General features: G+C 47.3%; 1 protein-coding gene across 2 annotated transcripts in view; it reads left to right on the top strand.

Annotated features, from left to right (window-relative positions):
• Positions 1-14,868, top strand: part of tmtc3 (transmembrane O-mannosyltransferase targeting cadherins 3) — an 82,803-nt gene extending 67,935 nt beyond the window's left edge. For both annotated transcript variants that reach the window (XM_041216248.1, XM_041216247.1), the window contains exons 12-14: positions 3,187-3,356; positions 5,878-6,104; positions 12,190-14,868. In XM_041216248.1, coding sequence (XP_041072182.1) covers positions 3,187-3,356; positions 5,878-6,104; positions 12,190-13,016 — 1,224 coding nt within the window. In that variant the 3' untranslated portion in view covers positions 13,017-14,868. The remainder of the gene's footprint in view (positions 1-3,186; positions 3,357-5,877; positions 6,105-12,189) is intronic.
• The last annotated feature ends 1,476 nt before the right edge of the window (positions 14,869-16,344 follow it).

The following is a 16,344-nucleotide window of genomic DNA, read 5'->3' as shown; positions in this document are numbered from 1 at the left end:
ACCTACGAGCTTTTAATGACATGCACTTGAGCAGTCAAATCTCTCTGCTCCTCTAGTTTCTAGTTTCTCACTGTTGAAAGTACTTGGATGCGTCTTGTGTTGAAATTGGATGACCTCAGTCTGCGCATCACCACGTTGAACTCCACTCGCCGTAGTTTTTGCCACTCACTCAATCTGTCTCCCCGTCTGACTGGAAGAGAAGTGAAGAAATGAACAAAAGCCAGGCGAGGGCATGAAAAGAGGCTGGTAGCTAACATAAAAGGAATTCCCAAGGCCTTCTATAAGCATATAAATAAGAAAAGGGTGGTAAAAAAAAGTAAGGCCGATTAGGGATTAAAAAAGAAGCGGGGACTTGCACGTGGAGGCAGGAGGGATAAAGGAGGCATTAAACGGGTACTCTGCATCTGTCTTTACAAAGGAAGAAGATGCTACCTAGGCTGAGGTGGGAGAGGAGGTGACTGGTACCACAAGAAGAATTTACAATTGAGAAGGAGGAGGTGTTAGAAAGGCTACCTTTACTTAAAAAAGATAAGGTACCAGGGCCGGTTGAGATGCATCCATGGGTACTGAGGGAAGTGAGAGTGGAAATTGCAGAGGCTCGAGTGATAATCTTCCAGTCTTCCTTAGATACAGGGGTGGTGCCGGAGGACTGGAGAACTGTGAATGTTACACCCTTGTTCAAAAAAGGGGTGCAAGGATAAAGCCGGCAACTACAGACCAGTCAGTTTGATGGTAGGAAACTTCTGGAAACTATAGTTTGGGACAAAATCAATAGTCATTTAGACAAGTGTAGGATAATTAAGGAACACCAGCATGGATACATTAAGGGAAATTCATGTTTAATTAACTTGCTGGAGTATTTTGTGAAGGTAATGGATGATGAGGGCAACACTGTTGATGTGGTGTGTGTGGATTTCCAAAAGGCATTTGATACAGTGCCACAGAACAGACTTGTGAGCAAAATTCTAGCTCATGGAATAAAAAGGGAAAGCAGGCACTTGGATAAGAAATTGTCTAGGTGACCAGAAACAGAGTTGTTTTTCAGATTAGAGGAAGGTTTGTAGTGGAGTTCGGTGTTGAGACCCTTGCTCTTCCTGCTATATATTAATGACCTAGACTGTGATGCTCAGGGCATGATTTCAAAATTTGCAGATGATAACCATCCTCTATCTTGTCTGAATACCCTATAACCACGAGTGTTGAGCTGCCAATCCTGTCCTCCTTTTAGCCAAGTCTCGGTCATAGCTACGTGCCTAACTGTGCCCTCAGCTTGTCTGTCTTATTCCTCAGCATTGAAATATAAACTCACTTCTCTCTTAGCTAGCTGTGTTTCCTCTGCCCTCCAAACTTACGAGCCCTCTTGGCCTCTCCCTCTCTCTCTATCCCTCTCGGCCCCTCTCTATTCCCCTCCCTCTCTCTCTCTTCCCACCCCCCTCGCTCTCCCTGCCTCCCTCGCGCTCGCTCTCTCTCCCTGCCTCCCTCACGCTCGCGCTCGCGCTCTCTCCCTGCCTCCCTCGCGCTCGCTCTCTCTCCCTGCCTCCCTCGCGCTCGCTCTCTCTCCCTGCCTCCCTCGCGCTCGCTCTCTCTCCCTGCCTCCCTCGCGCTCGCTCTCTCTCCCTGCCTCCCTCGCGCTCTCTCTCCCTGCCTCCCTCGCGCTCGCTCTCTCTCCCTGCCTCCCTCGCGCTCGCTCTCTCTCCCTGCCTCCCTCGCGCTCGCTCTCTCTCCCTGCCTCCCTCGCGCTCGCTCTCTCTCCCTGCCTCCCTCGCGCTCGCTCTCTCTCCCTGCCTCCCTCGCGCTCGCTCTCTCTCCCTGCCTCCCTCGCGCTCGCTCTCTCTCCCTGCCTCCCTCGCGCTCGCTCTCTCTCCCTGCCTCCCTCGCGCTCGCTCTCTCTCCCTGCCTCCCTCGCGCTCGCTCTCTCTCCCTGCCTCCCTCGCGCTCGCTCTCTCTCCCTGCCTCCCTCGCGCTCGCTCTCTCTCCCTGCTTCCCTCGCGCTCGCTCTCTCTCTCTCCCTGCCTCCCTCGCGCTCGCTCTCTCTCTCTCCCTGCCTCCCTCGCGCTCGCTCTCTCTCTCTCTCCCTGCCTCCCTCGCGCTCGCTCTCTCTCCCTGCCTCCCTCGCGCTCGCTCTCCCTGCCTCCCTCGCGCTCGCTCTCTCTCCCTGCCTCCCTCGCGCTCGCTCTCTCTCCCTGCCTCCCTCGCGCTCGCTCTCTCTCCCTGCCTCCCTCGCGCTCGCTCTCTCTCCCTGCCTCCCTCGCGCTCGCTCTCTCTCCCTGCCTCCCTCGCGCTCGCTCTCTCTCTCCCTGCCTCCCTCGCGCTCGCTCTCTCTCCCTGCCTCCCTCGCGCTCGCTCTCTCTCCCTGCCTCCCTCGCGCTCGCTCTCTCTCCCTGCCTCCCTCGCGCTCGCTCTCTCTCCCTGCCTCCCTCGCGCTCGCTCTCTCTCCCTGCCTCCCTCGCGCTCGCTCTCTCTCCCTGCCTCCCTCGCGCTCGCTCTCTCTCCCTGCCTCCCTCGCGCTCGCTCTCTCTCCCTGCCTCCCTCGCGCTCGCTCTCTCTCCCTGCCTCCCTCGCGCTCGCTCTCTCTCCCTGCCTCCCTCGCGCTCGCTCTCTCTCCCTGCCTCCCTCGCGCTCGCTCTCTCTCCCTGCCTCCCTCGCGCTCGCTCTCTCTCCCTGCCTCCCTCGCGCTCGCTCTCTCTCCCTGCCTCCCTCGCGCTCGCTCTCTCTCCCTGCCTCCCTCGCGCTCGCTCTCTCTCCCTGCCTCCCTCGCGCTCGCTCTCTCTCCCTGCCTCCCTCGCGCTCGCTCTCTCTCCCTGCCTCCCTCGCGCTCGCTCTCTCTCCCTGCCTCCCTCGCGCTCGCTCTCTCTCCCTGCCTCCCTCGCGCTCGCTCTCTCTCTCATCCATCCCTGCCTCACCCCTCCCACCGGACCTACATGTCTGTGCGTGCCTCTCGGTTTGTGTGTCTTTCCTGATCTGTGTGCTTGAGGTGCTCATGCTCTGTGTGTGTAGTCAGAGAGTTTAAAGAGGAACCCAGTGTGCAAAGACTATGCAAGAACAAGTTACTGCTATGCATTGAAATGTCCTAATTTATATTGGAATGCCAGCTCCATAATTTGCATATAACACAGTTGAAAAACCTACTCCACAACTGACATTTGTCTCTGTGTGAACTTTTGCACATTTTCTTTTTCGAGCAAGGTTATACCAGGAAAGAAGTATGCAGCACGCGTCGCACCCAATCACCTAAATGTTTACATCAATCTCGCAAATTTGATTCGAGGGAATGAATCTCGGTTGGAGGAGGCTGACCAACTATACCGCCAAGCGATCAGTATGAGACCTGATTTTAAACAGGCATACATCAACAGGTATCAAATCATTCCAACGTGCAGTCCTGAAGGAGGCTGTTGAGCCCATTGCGTTTGTGCTGGTGCTTTGAAAGAGCAGCTGTGCTTAGTCCTTATTTTTTTACCATAACCCAGTAAGTTCCTCATCCTTAAGTATCTGTCCTGTTAAATTTATGGCACCATATCTATTCAGATAGAATTGTTGGGATCTGGATCACTCTAAGTGAAAATAAATTTCAGCATCTTCTCCCTAAATCTTTTCCCAGTGGTTTTAAACCTATGACCTCTGGTTGATGACTTACTTATGAAAGGGAATAGTTTTTCTCTACTCCAGCAAAATCTCTCATCATCTTGAAAACCTGTTTGATCATTTCTTAGCCTATCGGAGAATCTTTATTTTCTGTTTCATTTTTATGATGTGGGCATTGCTGGCAAGGCTGTTTTATGTCCATCCCTAGTTGCCCTGAGGAGGTGTGGTGGGCTGCTTATTTGAACCACAGCAAGCAGTTTGATGCAACTGAAAGACTTGCTAGGCTACTTCAGAGGGAAGTTAAGCGTCCATCAAGTTGATGTGGAACTGGAGTCACCAGCAGCCCAGACCGTGTAAGGATGGCTGGTTTCCTTCCCTAAAGGATGTTAGTGACCCAGTTGGGTTTTCGCTGCAGTCTGACAGCACAATGGTCGCTTTTACTGATACCACTTGTTACTGGGATTGTTTAAAAACTGAATTCAAATTCTCATAGCTGCCATGGTGGAATTTGAAATTGTGTCCTCTGATTTGCCAGTCCAGTAATTTCTATTGATATCTTTGCCTACTGTAAGGGAGGCTTCTTGAAATGATCGCCAGGTGAGATTAGTAGGACAGGCTACGCTAGAGCTCATGTGTCTTACGGGCGCAGCACCAATGGGGCTTTGGGTTTAACTGTTATGAACTTGTGTTTATGTAGGACATGTAGGAACCACGTTTTAACAAGGAAAAAAAGTTCTAAGAAAAGCGCTACATTCAGTGAAACAGAAGTATAGGTAAAAGCCAAAATGAATACAGCAGCTTAAGGATTTTACGATTACACAGGCCTTTCTTTTTACTACACACTTGTGGATACTTATTGTTCCAAATGTTTTTTTCCTTTAACAAATGCAGGTCTGTATTGTCACAGTGGGCTTTTGATGTTTCAGAGGCTTTTAAGATTTCCTAGGAATCTAAAGCTGCTTATGATTGAACAATGTGCTGTCATTTGATAATGTGCTTCATAAGTACTGCTGACTTTCATTTAATTTAGTATCTTTATCTTGGTAACAACAGTTCAATATTATCATATTTCTAGTTTTAAAAAAATGCAGGTTAGTTATCTGAGTCAAACAATCACTTTGTGTGTACTATTTAATCCAAAGACTAGAAAGTTATGAAAAATGGTTCAGGAGAAGGATGGAGTGGGTCAACTGGAAAGAACACAAGAGCAATAAGAAAGTTCTCAGGATGGTGGAAGGGGAATAATTGTTCATAAATGTCATCAAGAAAAGGCAACAGGGTTGGATTGGCCCATATTCTCAGGCGTGAGAACTTGCTGAAGGAGGTGATTGAAGGAAGATGAGTTGGATGTAGAGCAAGAGGGAGAAAGAGAATGATGATTTCAGACAACTTGAAATTGAAAATGGAAGGCTCCAATGAGCAACTGAAGAGATAAGTGCAAGACAGCAAGACGAAGTGAGCAGAGGACCTACCCTTAGGCAGATCAGTACTACACAATCCATCTGAAGAGTAGATGTACCGAGTATTCAGATAGTTTCAGATTGGTTAGGGGCAGAATGTTTTCTTTGAAGCTTATGTACCAATGTATGAAAATGGATGGTAGGACCACCAGTGTCATTAGGTCCATCCCATCCAGACATGGGTCAGCATCAGCTGTCACTGAGCTCAGTTAAAAATATTAAAAGCTTTGTAAGAAATTGTCAGCTAGGTTCAGGAGACAATTCCACAGACCACAATAAACAATGTCGTCTGTGGCTCTGGATAGCACTCTTCCCTCCAAGTCAAATTGTTGTGTGTTCACGCTCAACTACAGAGACTTGACCATATAATGAAGGCTGACGCACCCAATGCATTACTGAGGAAATGCTGCATTGTTGAAGATGACATCTTTCAGAGGAGCTGCTGGCAACACCAAGACCTCATCTGCCCTCTTGGGTGGACTTAAAAGATCCCTTGACACTATTTGGGGAAGAACAGGAGAATTCTCCTCTGTGTCCTGTGCCAATGATTATTACTCAGGCAACATTTAATAGGTTATATAGTCACTATCATAGCTGTTTGTGGCACCTTCCTTTTCACAATTTGGCTGCCACCTTGCCTACATTACCACAGTGATTATATGTCCAAAGCACTTCAGTGGCTGTAAAACCCCCTGAGAGTATGAAAGGTGCTATATAAATGCAAGTTTTCTTTCTTTTTATCATCACTGCTCAAGATGGCAGGAAATATTTAATGCCTTATTTGCAATTCAGAATTGCGATGTTTGCTAAGCTCTTGATGCTTAATTCTCAGGGGTGAGTTGCTTCTGAAGATGGACAGGCCTCTGGAGGCCAGGGATGCCTACATAAGAGCCCTGGAACTGGACAAGACCAACGCTGACCTCTGGTACAATTTGGCGATTGTGTACATTGAGCTCAAAGATCCATCTGAAGCCTTGAAGCATTTCAATCAAGCTCTAGAAATCAGTTCTAACCACAAGCTGGCACTGTTTAACTCGGGTCTGTTAATGCAAGAATCAGGTAAAGTGGCAAATTTTCCTTAAAACTAATCTTTGCTTAAGTGTAGAATGTAAAAAAACCTGTGTGATAAGTCTAAGGCTGATTTCAACCTTTCTCCTCGGGACCTGTCAGATTTTGAGAGATGCCAGTTGTTAAGTCTGAATAATCACAATTAAAAACAAAAAAACTGCGGATGCTGGAAATCCAAAACAAAAACAGAATTACCTGGAAAAACTCAGCAGGTCTAGTAGCATTGGCGGAGAAGAAAAGAGTTGACGTTTCGAGTCCTCATGACCCTTCAACAGAACAAGGTGAATCCAAGGAAGAGGTGAAATATAAGCTGGTTTAAGGTGTGTGTGGGCTGGGGTGGGGGGAGAGAGAGAGAAGTGGAGGGGGTGGTGTGGTTGTAGGGACAAACAAGCAGTGATAGAAGCAGATCATCAAAAGATGTCACAGACAGCAGAACAAAAGAACACAGGTGTTAAAGTTGGTGTTATTATCTAAACGAATGTGCTAATTAAGAATGGATGGTAGGGCACTCAAGGTATAGCTCTAGTGGGGGTGGGGAGAGCATAAAAGATTTAAAAATATTTTAAAATAATGGAAATAGGTGGGAAAAGAAAAATTTATATAATTTATTGGAAAAAACAAAAGGAAGGGGGAAGAAACAGAAAGGGGGTGGAGGAGGGAGCTCAAGACCTAAAGTTGTTGAATGGAGGAGTGGACCAGGGTGTCCCAGAGGGAACGATCCCTACGGAATGCCGACGGGGGGGGGTGAAGGGAAGATGTGTTTGGTGGTGGCATCATGCTGGAGTTGGCGGAAATGGCGGAGGATGATCCTTTGAATGCGGAGGCTGGTGGGGTGATAAGTGAGGACAAGGGGGACCCTATCATGTTTCTGGGAGGGGGGAGAAGGCGTGAGGGCAGATGCGCGGGAGATGGGCCGGACATGGTTGAGCGTCCTGTCAACGACCGTGGGTGGAAAACCTCGGTTAAGGAAGAAGGAGGACATGTCAGAGGTACTGTTTTTGAAGGCAGCATCATCGGAACAGATGCGACGGAGGCGAAGGAACTGAGAGAATGGGATGGAGTCCTTACAGGAAGCGGGGTGTGAGGAGCTGTAGTTGAGGTAGCTGTGGGAGTCGGTAGGTTTGTAATGGATATTGGTGGACAGTCTATCACCAGAGATTGAGACAGAGAGGTCAAGGAAGGGAAGGGAAGTGTCAAAGATGGAGGGGTGGAGATTGGAAGCAAAATTAATAAATTTTTCCAAGTCCCGACAAGAGCATGAAGCAGCATCACAGTAATCATTGATGTATTGGAGAAAGAGTTGTGGAAGGGGGCTGGAGTAGGACTGGAACAAGGAATGTTCCACATACCCCATAAAGAGACAGGCATACCTGGGGCCCATGCGGGTACCCATAGCCACACCTTTTATTTGGAGGAAGTGAGAGGGGTTGAAGGAGAAATTGTCCAGTGTGAGAACAAGTTCAGCCAGATGGAGGAGAGTAGTGGTGGATGGGGATTGTTTGGGCCTCTGTTCGAGGAAGAAACTAAGGGCCCTCAGACCATCCTGGTGGGGGATGGAGGTGTAGAGGGATTGGACGTCCATGGTGAAGAGGAAGTGGTTGGGGCCAGGGAACTGGAAATTGTTGATGTGACGTAAGGTGTCAGAGGAATCACGGATGTAGGTGGGAAGGGACTGGACAAGGGGAGAGAGAAGGGAGTCAAGATAACGAGAAATGAGTTCTGTGGGGCAGGAGCAAGCTGACACGATCGGTCTACCAGGACAGTTCTGTTTGTGGATTTTGGGTAGGAGGTAGAAGTGGGCCGTCTGAGGTTGGGCGACTATCAGGTTGGAAGCTGTGGGAGGAAGATCCCCAGAGGAGATGAGGTCAGTGACAGTCCTGAAAACAATGGCTTGATGTTCAGTGGTGGGGTCATGGTCCAGGGAGAGGTAGGAGGAAATGTCTGCGAGTTAACGCTCAGCCTCTGCGAGGTAGAGGTCAGTGTGCCAGACAACAACAGCACCACCCTTGTCAGCGGGTTTGATGACAATGTCAGGCTTGGACCTGAGAGAATGGAGTGCAGTAAGTTCAGAGAGAGAGAAATTAGAATGGGTGAGAAGAGCAGAGAAATTGAGACGACTAATGTCGCGCCGACAGTTCTCAATGAAAAGATCAAGAGAAGGTAAGAATCCAGAGGGAGGGGTTCAGGTGGAGGGAGAATATTGGAGGTGGGTGACAGGATCCGTTGAACGGAGAGAGGACTCCTGCCCAAAGAAGTGAGCCCAGAGACGAAGACGGCGGAAGAGTTCAGCATCATGCCGAGCCTGAAATTCATTGAGGTGAGGGCGTAAGGGTATGAAACTAAGTCCTTTGCTGAGCACTGAACGTTCAGCATCGGAGAGGGGAAGGTCAGGGGGTATAGTGAATACACGGCTGGAGCTGGGATTGGAAGATGGAGTGGGGATCATTTTCACGTGGTCCATCTCTGACACTTCCCTTCCCTTCCTTGACCTCTCTGTCTCAATCTCTGGTGATAGACTGTCCACCAATATCCATTACAAACCTCGACTACAGCTCCTCACACCCAGCTTCCTGTAAGGACTCCATCCCATTCTCTCAGTTCCTTCGCCTCCGTCGCATCTGTTCCAATGATGCTACCTTCAAAAACAGTTCCTCTGACATGTCCTCCTTCTTCCTTAACCGAGGTTTTCCACCCACGGTCGTTGACAGGACCCTCAACCGTGTCCGGCCCTCACGCCTTCTCCTCCCTCCTAGAAACATGATAGGGTCCCCCTTGTCCTCACTTATCACCCCACCTGCCTCCGCATTCAAAGGATCATCCTCCACCATTTCCGCCAACTCCAGCATGATGCCACCACCAAACACATCTTCCCTTCACCCCCCCTGTCAGCATTCCGTAGGAATCGTTCCCTCCGGGACACCCTGGTCCACTCTTCCATCACCCCATACACCTCCTATGGCACCACCTCATGACCACGCAAAAGATATAACACCTGCCCCTTCACTTCCTCTCTCCTCACCGTCCAAGGGCCCAAACACTCCTTTCAAGTGAAGCAGCATTTCACTTGCATTTCCCCCAACTTAGTTTACTGCATTCGTTGCTCCCAATGTGGTCTCCTCTACATTGGAGAGACCAAACGTAAACTGGGCGATCGCTTTGCAGAACACCTGCGGTCTGTCTGCAAGAATGACCCAAACCTCCCTGTCGCTTGCCATTTTAACACTCCACCCTGCTCTCTTGCCCACATGTCTGTCCTTGGCTTGCTGCATTGTTCCAGTGAAGCCCAACGCAAACTGGAGGAACAACACCTCATCTTCCGACTAGGCACCTTACAGCCTTCTGGACTGAATATTGAATTCAACAACTTTAGGTCTTGAGCTCCCTCCTCCATCCCCACCCCCTTTCTGATTCTTCCCCCTTCCTTTTGTTTTTTCCAATAAATTATATAAATTGTTCTTTTCCCACCTATTTCCATTATTTTAAAATATTTTTAAATCTTTTATGCTCCCCCACCCCCACTAGAGCAAAACCTTGAGTGCCCTACCATCCATTCTTAATTAGCACATTCGTTTAGATAATATCACCAACTTTAACACCTCTGTGTTCTTTTGTTCTGTTGTCTGTGCCATCTTTTGATGATCTGCTTCTATCACTGCTTGTTTGTCCCTACAACCACACCACCCCCTCCACTTCTCTCTCTCTCCCCCCACCCCCCCACCATCCCCCCACCACCCCCCTCTCCTCCCCACATCTTAAACCAGCTCATATCTCACCCCTTCCTTGGATTCACCTAGTTCTGTTGAAGGGTCATGAGGACTCGAAACGTCAACTCTTTTCTTCTCCGCTGATGCTGCCAGAGCTGCTGAGTACTCACAATTAACGTTTATTATCAATGGCTAGGAAAGTCAAGTTTTGCGTGTTAATATTAAAGTTCATAGCTGCCATCTCTAATAGAGTGGAAATCCCACAGGAGTCGTAAGACAAGCAGAATCAAACATTCTAAGCACCTGCTGCAAGAACTTGATCCCAAAGATGTAAAAACTCACAAGTGTGCGCATTAAAAAAACTGGAAAGTTTATTTATAAATACTGAACTTTCTCTCCTTTTTATCTTCCTGTAATTCACACTTGGCTCTTTATATGCACTTTCGGTAATATTTCTTAAGACAGACAAAGCAAAAATGTGATTGAGTTTTTGGAATATCTTTTAAAGTTGTAAATGTTCAGATTAATTTCAGCTTGATCCCCAAATCTATATGTTGAATGCCCTGGATTCTTCTGTTTGATGGTAGAGAAGGTGGCTACCCGAATTTATCCGGACTGATCTTGTGTGTATCAGCTGTGGCTCAGTTGGGTAATACTCCCAACTCTGAGTCAGAAAGTTCTGGGTTCAAGTCTAACTCTAAGACTTGAGCACAAAAATCAAGACTGACGCTCCAGTTCAGTAAAGGGAGTGTGCTGCACTCTTGAGGTTACGTCTTTTGCACGAGACATTAGAACGAGGCCCGGTCTGCCTGTTCTATTGGATTTAAAAGATCCCATGGCACTATATTGAAGAGGAGCCGGGGAGTTATCCTTAGTGTCCTGCCCAATATTTATCCCTGAAACAACATCACAAAAGATTGATTTTATTCTCATTACCATTTTGGCAGCTTGCTATATGCAGATTGGCTGCTGTGTTTTCTGCATAACAACAAGGCTACACTTCAAAAGCGCTTTATTGGCTGTAAAGCACTTTGAGATGTCCAGTGGTCGTGAAAAGCGCTATGTAAATGTAGGTCTTTCTTTCTTTTTCTGATCCACAGAAATGTGGTTGACTTTTAACTGCCCTTTGAAATGGCCTCAGTTGTCCATCACCACCTTCTCAAGGCCAGCTAAGGATGGACAAAAGTGCTGGAATTGTCAGCCGTGACCACAACCCGTGAACAATTAAATAAAAACATACCCAATTCCTTTGTCTGGTACTGAGCGTCACACAAAGCTTTTCATTTATTGAAAATAATGGGACACACTTGACATGGATTTATTATTCAATTTTAATATTCTCACTTGGTTTACCTTAAGTTTGGATGCCTTGCCTCAGAAGGTCGTGGGTTCAAGTCCCACTCTAGAGACCTGAGTACATAATCTGGGCTGACAGTCCCACTGCAGTACTTGAGGGAGTGCTGCACTGTCGGAAGTACCACCTTTTGGGTGAGAGGTGAAACTGAGATCCCATCAGCCTCTCAGGTTGCCCTGGGAGGTGCCACGGCACAGTTTCAAAGAAGAGCAGGGGAGCTATCCCCAACTAACACCAGTAAAAATAAAATTAGCAGGCCATCATCACATTTGTGGCACCTCGATGTGTTTCTGACATTACAACATTGACTGTGCTTCAGAAATACTTCAGTCATTGTAAAGCACTTTGGGATGTCCCAAGGACATGAAAAGGCACTTTAGAAATGTAATTTTTTTTCTTTCATTTTGTTCAAAGCACTGGCCCAAGGTGTAGCTAGTGACGGATTATTGTGTTGTTGGAGAGAGACCTAGAAACAGGTTGTCTCTTTGACATCCTTTGGAAGTGAGAAAATAACATTTAAAGGGGATCGAGGTAGGGAGGTGTGAGAAACCTGTGGAAATGTGAACTTTAATAGGCTAATCCACGTGGAAGGTTTTCTCTAAGGCCATAATTATGTATTGCACTCAATGTTGTTTTACATTAAGTCAAAAAAGGAGATATTCAGTGAAAGGTAACCTTGCAGCTTCTGATGTGTTCTCTACCAAATTGAGGGATATGTTGATGGTGTTATATGGAAAGGGGTGGGAGGTGACTTGTGTGGGGCGTAAACGTTGCCATGGACCAGTTGGGCTGAATGGCCTGTTTCTTTGCTGTAAGTATTATGTAAAAGTTGCCAGTCCTAGATATCCCACAGGCTGATTTGTACTCAGTGCAACTCTGGTTCAATAAATGATAAAGGGGTCTTTGTCCTAGTTGCGTTCAGGCGCTTCTCACAGGAGTTAGCCAGATAATTGAAATGTGGAAAATGAATAGAGCTAAAAAGCACTAAATGATTTGCTGTTTCCCTGTGTTTTAACAGGTGAAGCTAGCCTGAGGCCTGAGGCGAAGAAACGTTTTTTAAGTTATGTGGAAATGGAGCCTGGGGACGCAAATGGGTACTTCAATCTGGGCATGCTTGCCATGGACAACAAGGAGAATGTCGAAGCTGAATCCTGGATGAAGAAATCCATCCAGGTACAGCCAGGTTTCCGCAGCGCGCTGTTTAACCTAGCGCTGTTATATTCTCAGACTGGGATGGAGTTGGAAGCTCTTCCAGTTCTGGCTGACCTGCTACATCACCACCCTGATCACATTAAAGGGCTCATCCTGAAGGGAGATATTCTGATGAACAAGAAGAAGGATATTAAAGGAGCCAAGCGGTGCTTTGAGAGGATTCTGGAGATCGATCGCTCCAACGTTCAGGGGAAGCACAACCTGTGCGTAGTGTACTTTGAAGAGAGGGACCTTGCGAGGGCAGAGGCTTGCCTGTCCGAGACCTTGGCTTTGGCACCAGATGAGGAGTACATCCATCGTCACCTGAGCATCGTGCGCAGCAAGATAGCAGCTCAGGGCAACGGAGCCCCCCTGGAACCTTCAGCAGCGGCAACCAATCCGACAAACCGAGTGGAGGATAAAACTTCCATCACGAATCTGAAGGGGCAAGACAGTGAACAGAGGAAAGCTCCTGAAAGAGCGGATGCTGCTGAAGGTTACATAGAGCTTCCCAGCAACTCTAAACAAACCCAAAATGGTCTGAACAAACGGACAAAAAAAAAGTCCAGTAAAGAGATCAAAGAGATTGAAAAGAAGCGAGCTGCAGCCTTAAAGAGGCTTGAAGAGATTGAACGCATTTTGAATGTTGAATAGAAAGAAAATTGTGAAGCCTAAGGATCTGTCTGATCATCGTCCTTTTAACTTGACTATATTATTGTGGCAACAATGGTTTACAGCTTCCTGCCATGCAGGAAACATTTTATGCAAAGTAACTTAAATAGGAATCATAATTAATACCATCAAAACCAATGGTTTTTCTGAATGCAAATTTAAACACTAATTTAACAAAACCTAAAGTTTCCTACCTCCAGTCACCTTAATAAACTAGCCTTCCGTATAGAAACAATTAGTGTAGCTCCTGTCAAAGATGTTGCTTTTCAGGGCTTGCACCACAATCAAGGGTTTGGATGTTCTTGAGCCAGCCCAACATTATGGGGTGGGCCCAGTAGCTCAATCAATTTCCAGCTTCTTTTCCCACATTGCTCAATAATTAATTGAATCTCAATGTGTGGGAGTTACAGATCAGAAAGTTTCACGTTGAAATCTGGGCGTGTTGGCTGGTTTCATTTGAGGCAGCAGTAAGGCACCACATTTGCCTTTGGTGTCTCTGGGTTGAGGGAATGGGTAAAATCTGTCGGCGTTCCCCAACTTGACCATTGCTGTTGGAAAGTGCATGTGGATAAATGCCATGTCAGAATGGGGCTTGGCTGAAAATGATTTTCCTTTCCGCCCCCCCCCCCACAATGACTAGGCTCACACTCGCTCGGAGCCAGGCATTGAACAATGCCCATAATGTACCCTCAGGAAAGAAAGACAAGCAAAAGCTGAGAAAGAGAGCAGGCTTTCTGAGGCTTGGGTTGGCATCCCATCCAGACTGGCTGGGTGAAAGCGGTTCTCTCTTGCTGTGGCTTGTAAACGCAATGAGATTGCCTGGGATGAGAATGAATTGGCAATCACAGCCAGTGGCCACAGGAGTGGTTACTGTCATGGAACTTCTGCAATGCAGCACTGAGTTATTTTTTGAGACTGAAGTTAAAGGGCACTGCTGTATAGTACAGAAGGCGATTGTTAGACTTGCATTTTATGAAACATGAGAATCTTTGACAATTTAAAAAGAAAACATTTCCTCAAGGAAATGTATGAAAAGAAAAGAACTCTGAGCTTTTGAACTCTGAAATTGTAGCACACTTCCACAACCTCTTATTTATATAATATGTAACTGAGTGTTATGTTCGCTGCCTTCATGTGTTGGGTAATGCTTAGATAAGCTCAGTTTTCGTTTTCTGTGCATAAACTTTAGTTACTGTAGCAATGAAAGAATCTTTGCTATAGTCATGATAAACCACTCCTGATATGAATGTTACTTAGAAGCAGCAGATTTTCACAGGCAATATATATTGCTGCGGTTTTCCATGTTGGATATATATACAAACATTTAGTCTTCTATATCGAGTCAAATCATGCACCGATATGTTAAAACAAAATCAAGTATACTATATCCATTTATCTTCAGTGAGCATTGGGTCAAACTTTTTTTTGCTCTGTTTCCATGTTTGTGTTAAGTTGCACAATGTAATCACGAACTAATTCTCATTGAATTAAGGACACAGCTTTTACACCGTGATTGTACGTTACGCTGTAGTCACAGGAATTACATATAATTAAGTCAGGTTGAAAATTCCACTGATGAACCACTGCAGACTTAACTTCAGTTATTCACAGTTTTGCCTTTTCAGTTCATGGGGAATTGAGCAAGTTTTTAATGGTTTGAATCACTAACTAGAAACATGCCCTTTTAAATGAGGCTACTTTCTACAATACTTGACTACAATAATGTCTTGGTCTGTGTGTTTATTTGACACTAACAAGTGGTATAACCTCTCACCTAAATGGATGACTTTTTTTGTCCTTGCTTGAACGCAAATAAAGTTTGATTTTCAGCGTATTGTGACTTTGGGCCAATCTCTCTTAAAGGAGAAGTACATATGGGTTTGTCGTTGTCATCAGCTGTCCCTCAGGGCCACGAGTTTCTGCCATGGGTCTTCATGTAACTGTACAGACCAATTCTCGAACCATGGATCTTTGGTCACTTGGGGCAAGATGTCCCACAAGGTAGTGGGATCCGGAGTGCGGGATTTGTTTCCGGTTTTTTTCCTTCTCTGTCGCCACTCTGCCCCATCGTTAAGACAATGTGACTCGAAGTATGACGCAGCTTGATGGTCAGGTTGTCACCATTTTGAACGATTGGTAGCGAGCTCCTCCCAGTCACTGATGTCAATGCCGCCGCGCTTCAAGGAGAACTTCAGAGTTTCTTTGAATCAGCACAAGATGCGGTCATTTGACTCATCATGTCTATGCTGTCTCTTTGCTACAGAAATCTAAAATTCGAACCACTGCCCTGCTCTTCTTTCCTGTTTCTTCAGTAGTGAAGCACTGTTTTTGCAACAGCAGAAGATTGACACAGGGAGTGGTAACTGGTGTAGTTGATGGACGAAGATGACAGAAGACGATGAGCCTGGAGTGGGTAATATCTGTATGCTGCTGACGGCCCTTGCTTTTTAAAACAATGTTTGCCAAAGTGCCCTATGCGTACTGCAGGTTCTCCTGATAAACTGCCCCAATGCAGTCTCTTGATAAACTGACTCGTTACATAATGATACGGCAGAATCTCATTGGGCCGTAACTTCCGAGCTCCCCAGCATCGGATTGGGGGGTTAACCAAAGTTCCCAGATAAGGTTTACAATGGCAGTTGCCCAAAAGTGCAAAGTTCCCCTGGGCAATTGCCCCCCACGGGGAATCACCCGAAAATGTGATTTAAATCACAAACTCGGATAGTTCTGACAGGTTTACACCAATAGTTACCCAGAAAAGTTTAGAAGGATTAGAAACTCTTCTAACTTCTGGTAACTATTGTACAGACCCAGACCGACCCCTATGGGGCTCCCTCCCAACTCCCGACTACCCCATCCCACGTGACTCCCAGTGGTCTCGTCCACCCCCTGACCACCCTGCCCATGGGACTCCCCCCATCCCCTGAACCCCAGGAGTCCCCCACTACAACCCCCAAATGGGTTCCCCCCGCACCCGCATGGGACTCATCCCCATCAACCGCACGCCCTACCAGAGGCCTGACCCTCCCCACCTGAGACCCTATACTCCCCCCCACAACACCCTCCACCGTGGCCCAGCCTCCCCCAACACCCTCCCGCCCCATCCCCCACCCCCCCACACACACACCACTCCCCCCCCCCCCCCCCCCCCCCCCCCAAGGCAGGACAACTTGAGGCCTGACACCCCTCCCGACACCTCCCCATCCCCATCCCCACCACCTCTCTGAGGCCCTCCACCCTTCTCTCCCACAAAGAATCTCCCCTTCCCTTAAAGCCCTCGACCTTTGACCCATTCAGATCTCTCCGCCCC

Source organism: Carcharodon carcharias, chromosome 21, assembly GCF_017639515.1.
Source record: "Carcharodon carcharias isolate sCarCar2 chromosome 21, sCarCar2.pri, whole genome shotgun sequence".
NCBI classification, from domain to species: Eukaryota; Metazoa; Chordata; class Chondrichthyes; order Lamniformes; family Lamnidae; genus Carcharodon; species Carcharodon carcharias.
The sequence above is the reverse complement of the archived record's forward strand: the minus strand, read 5'-3'. Positions and strand labels throughout refer to the sequence as shown.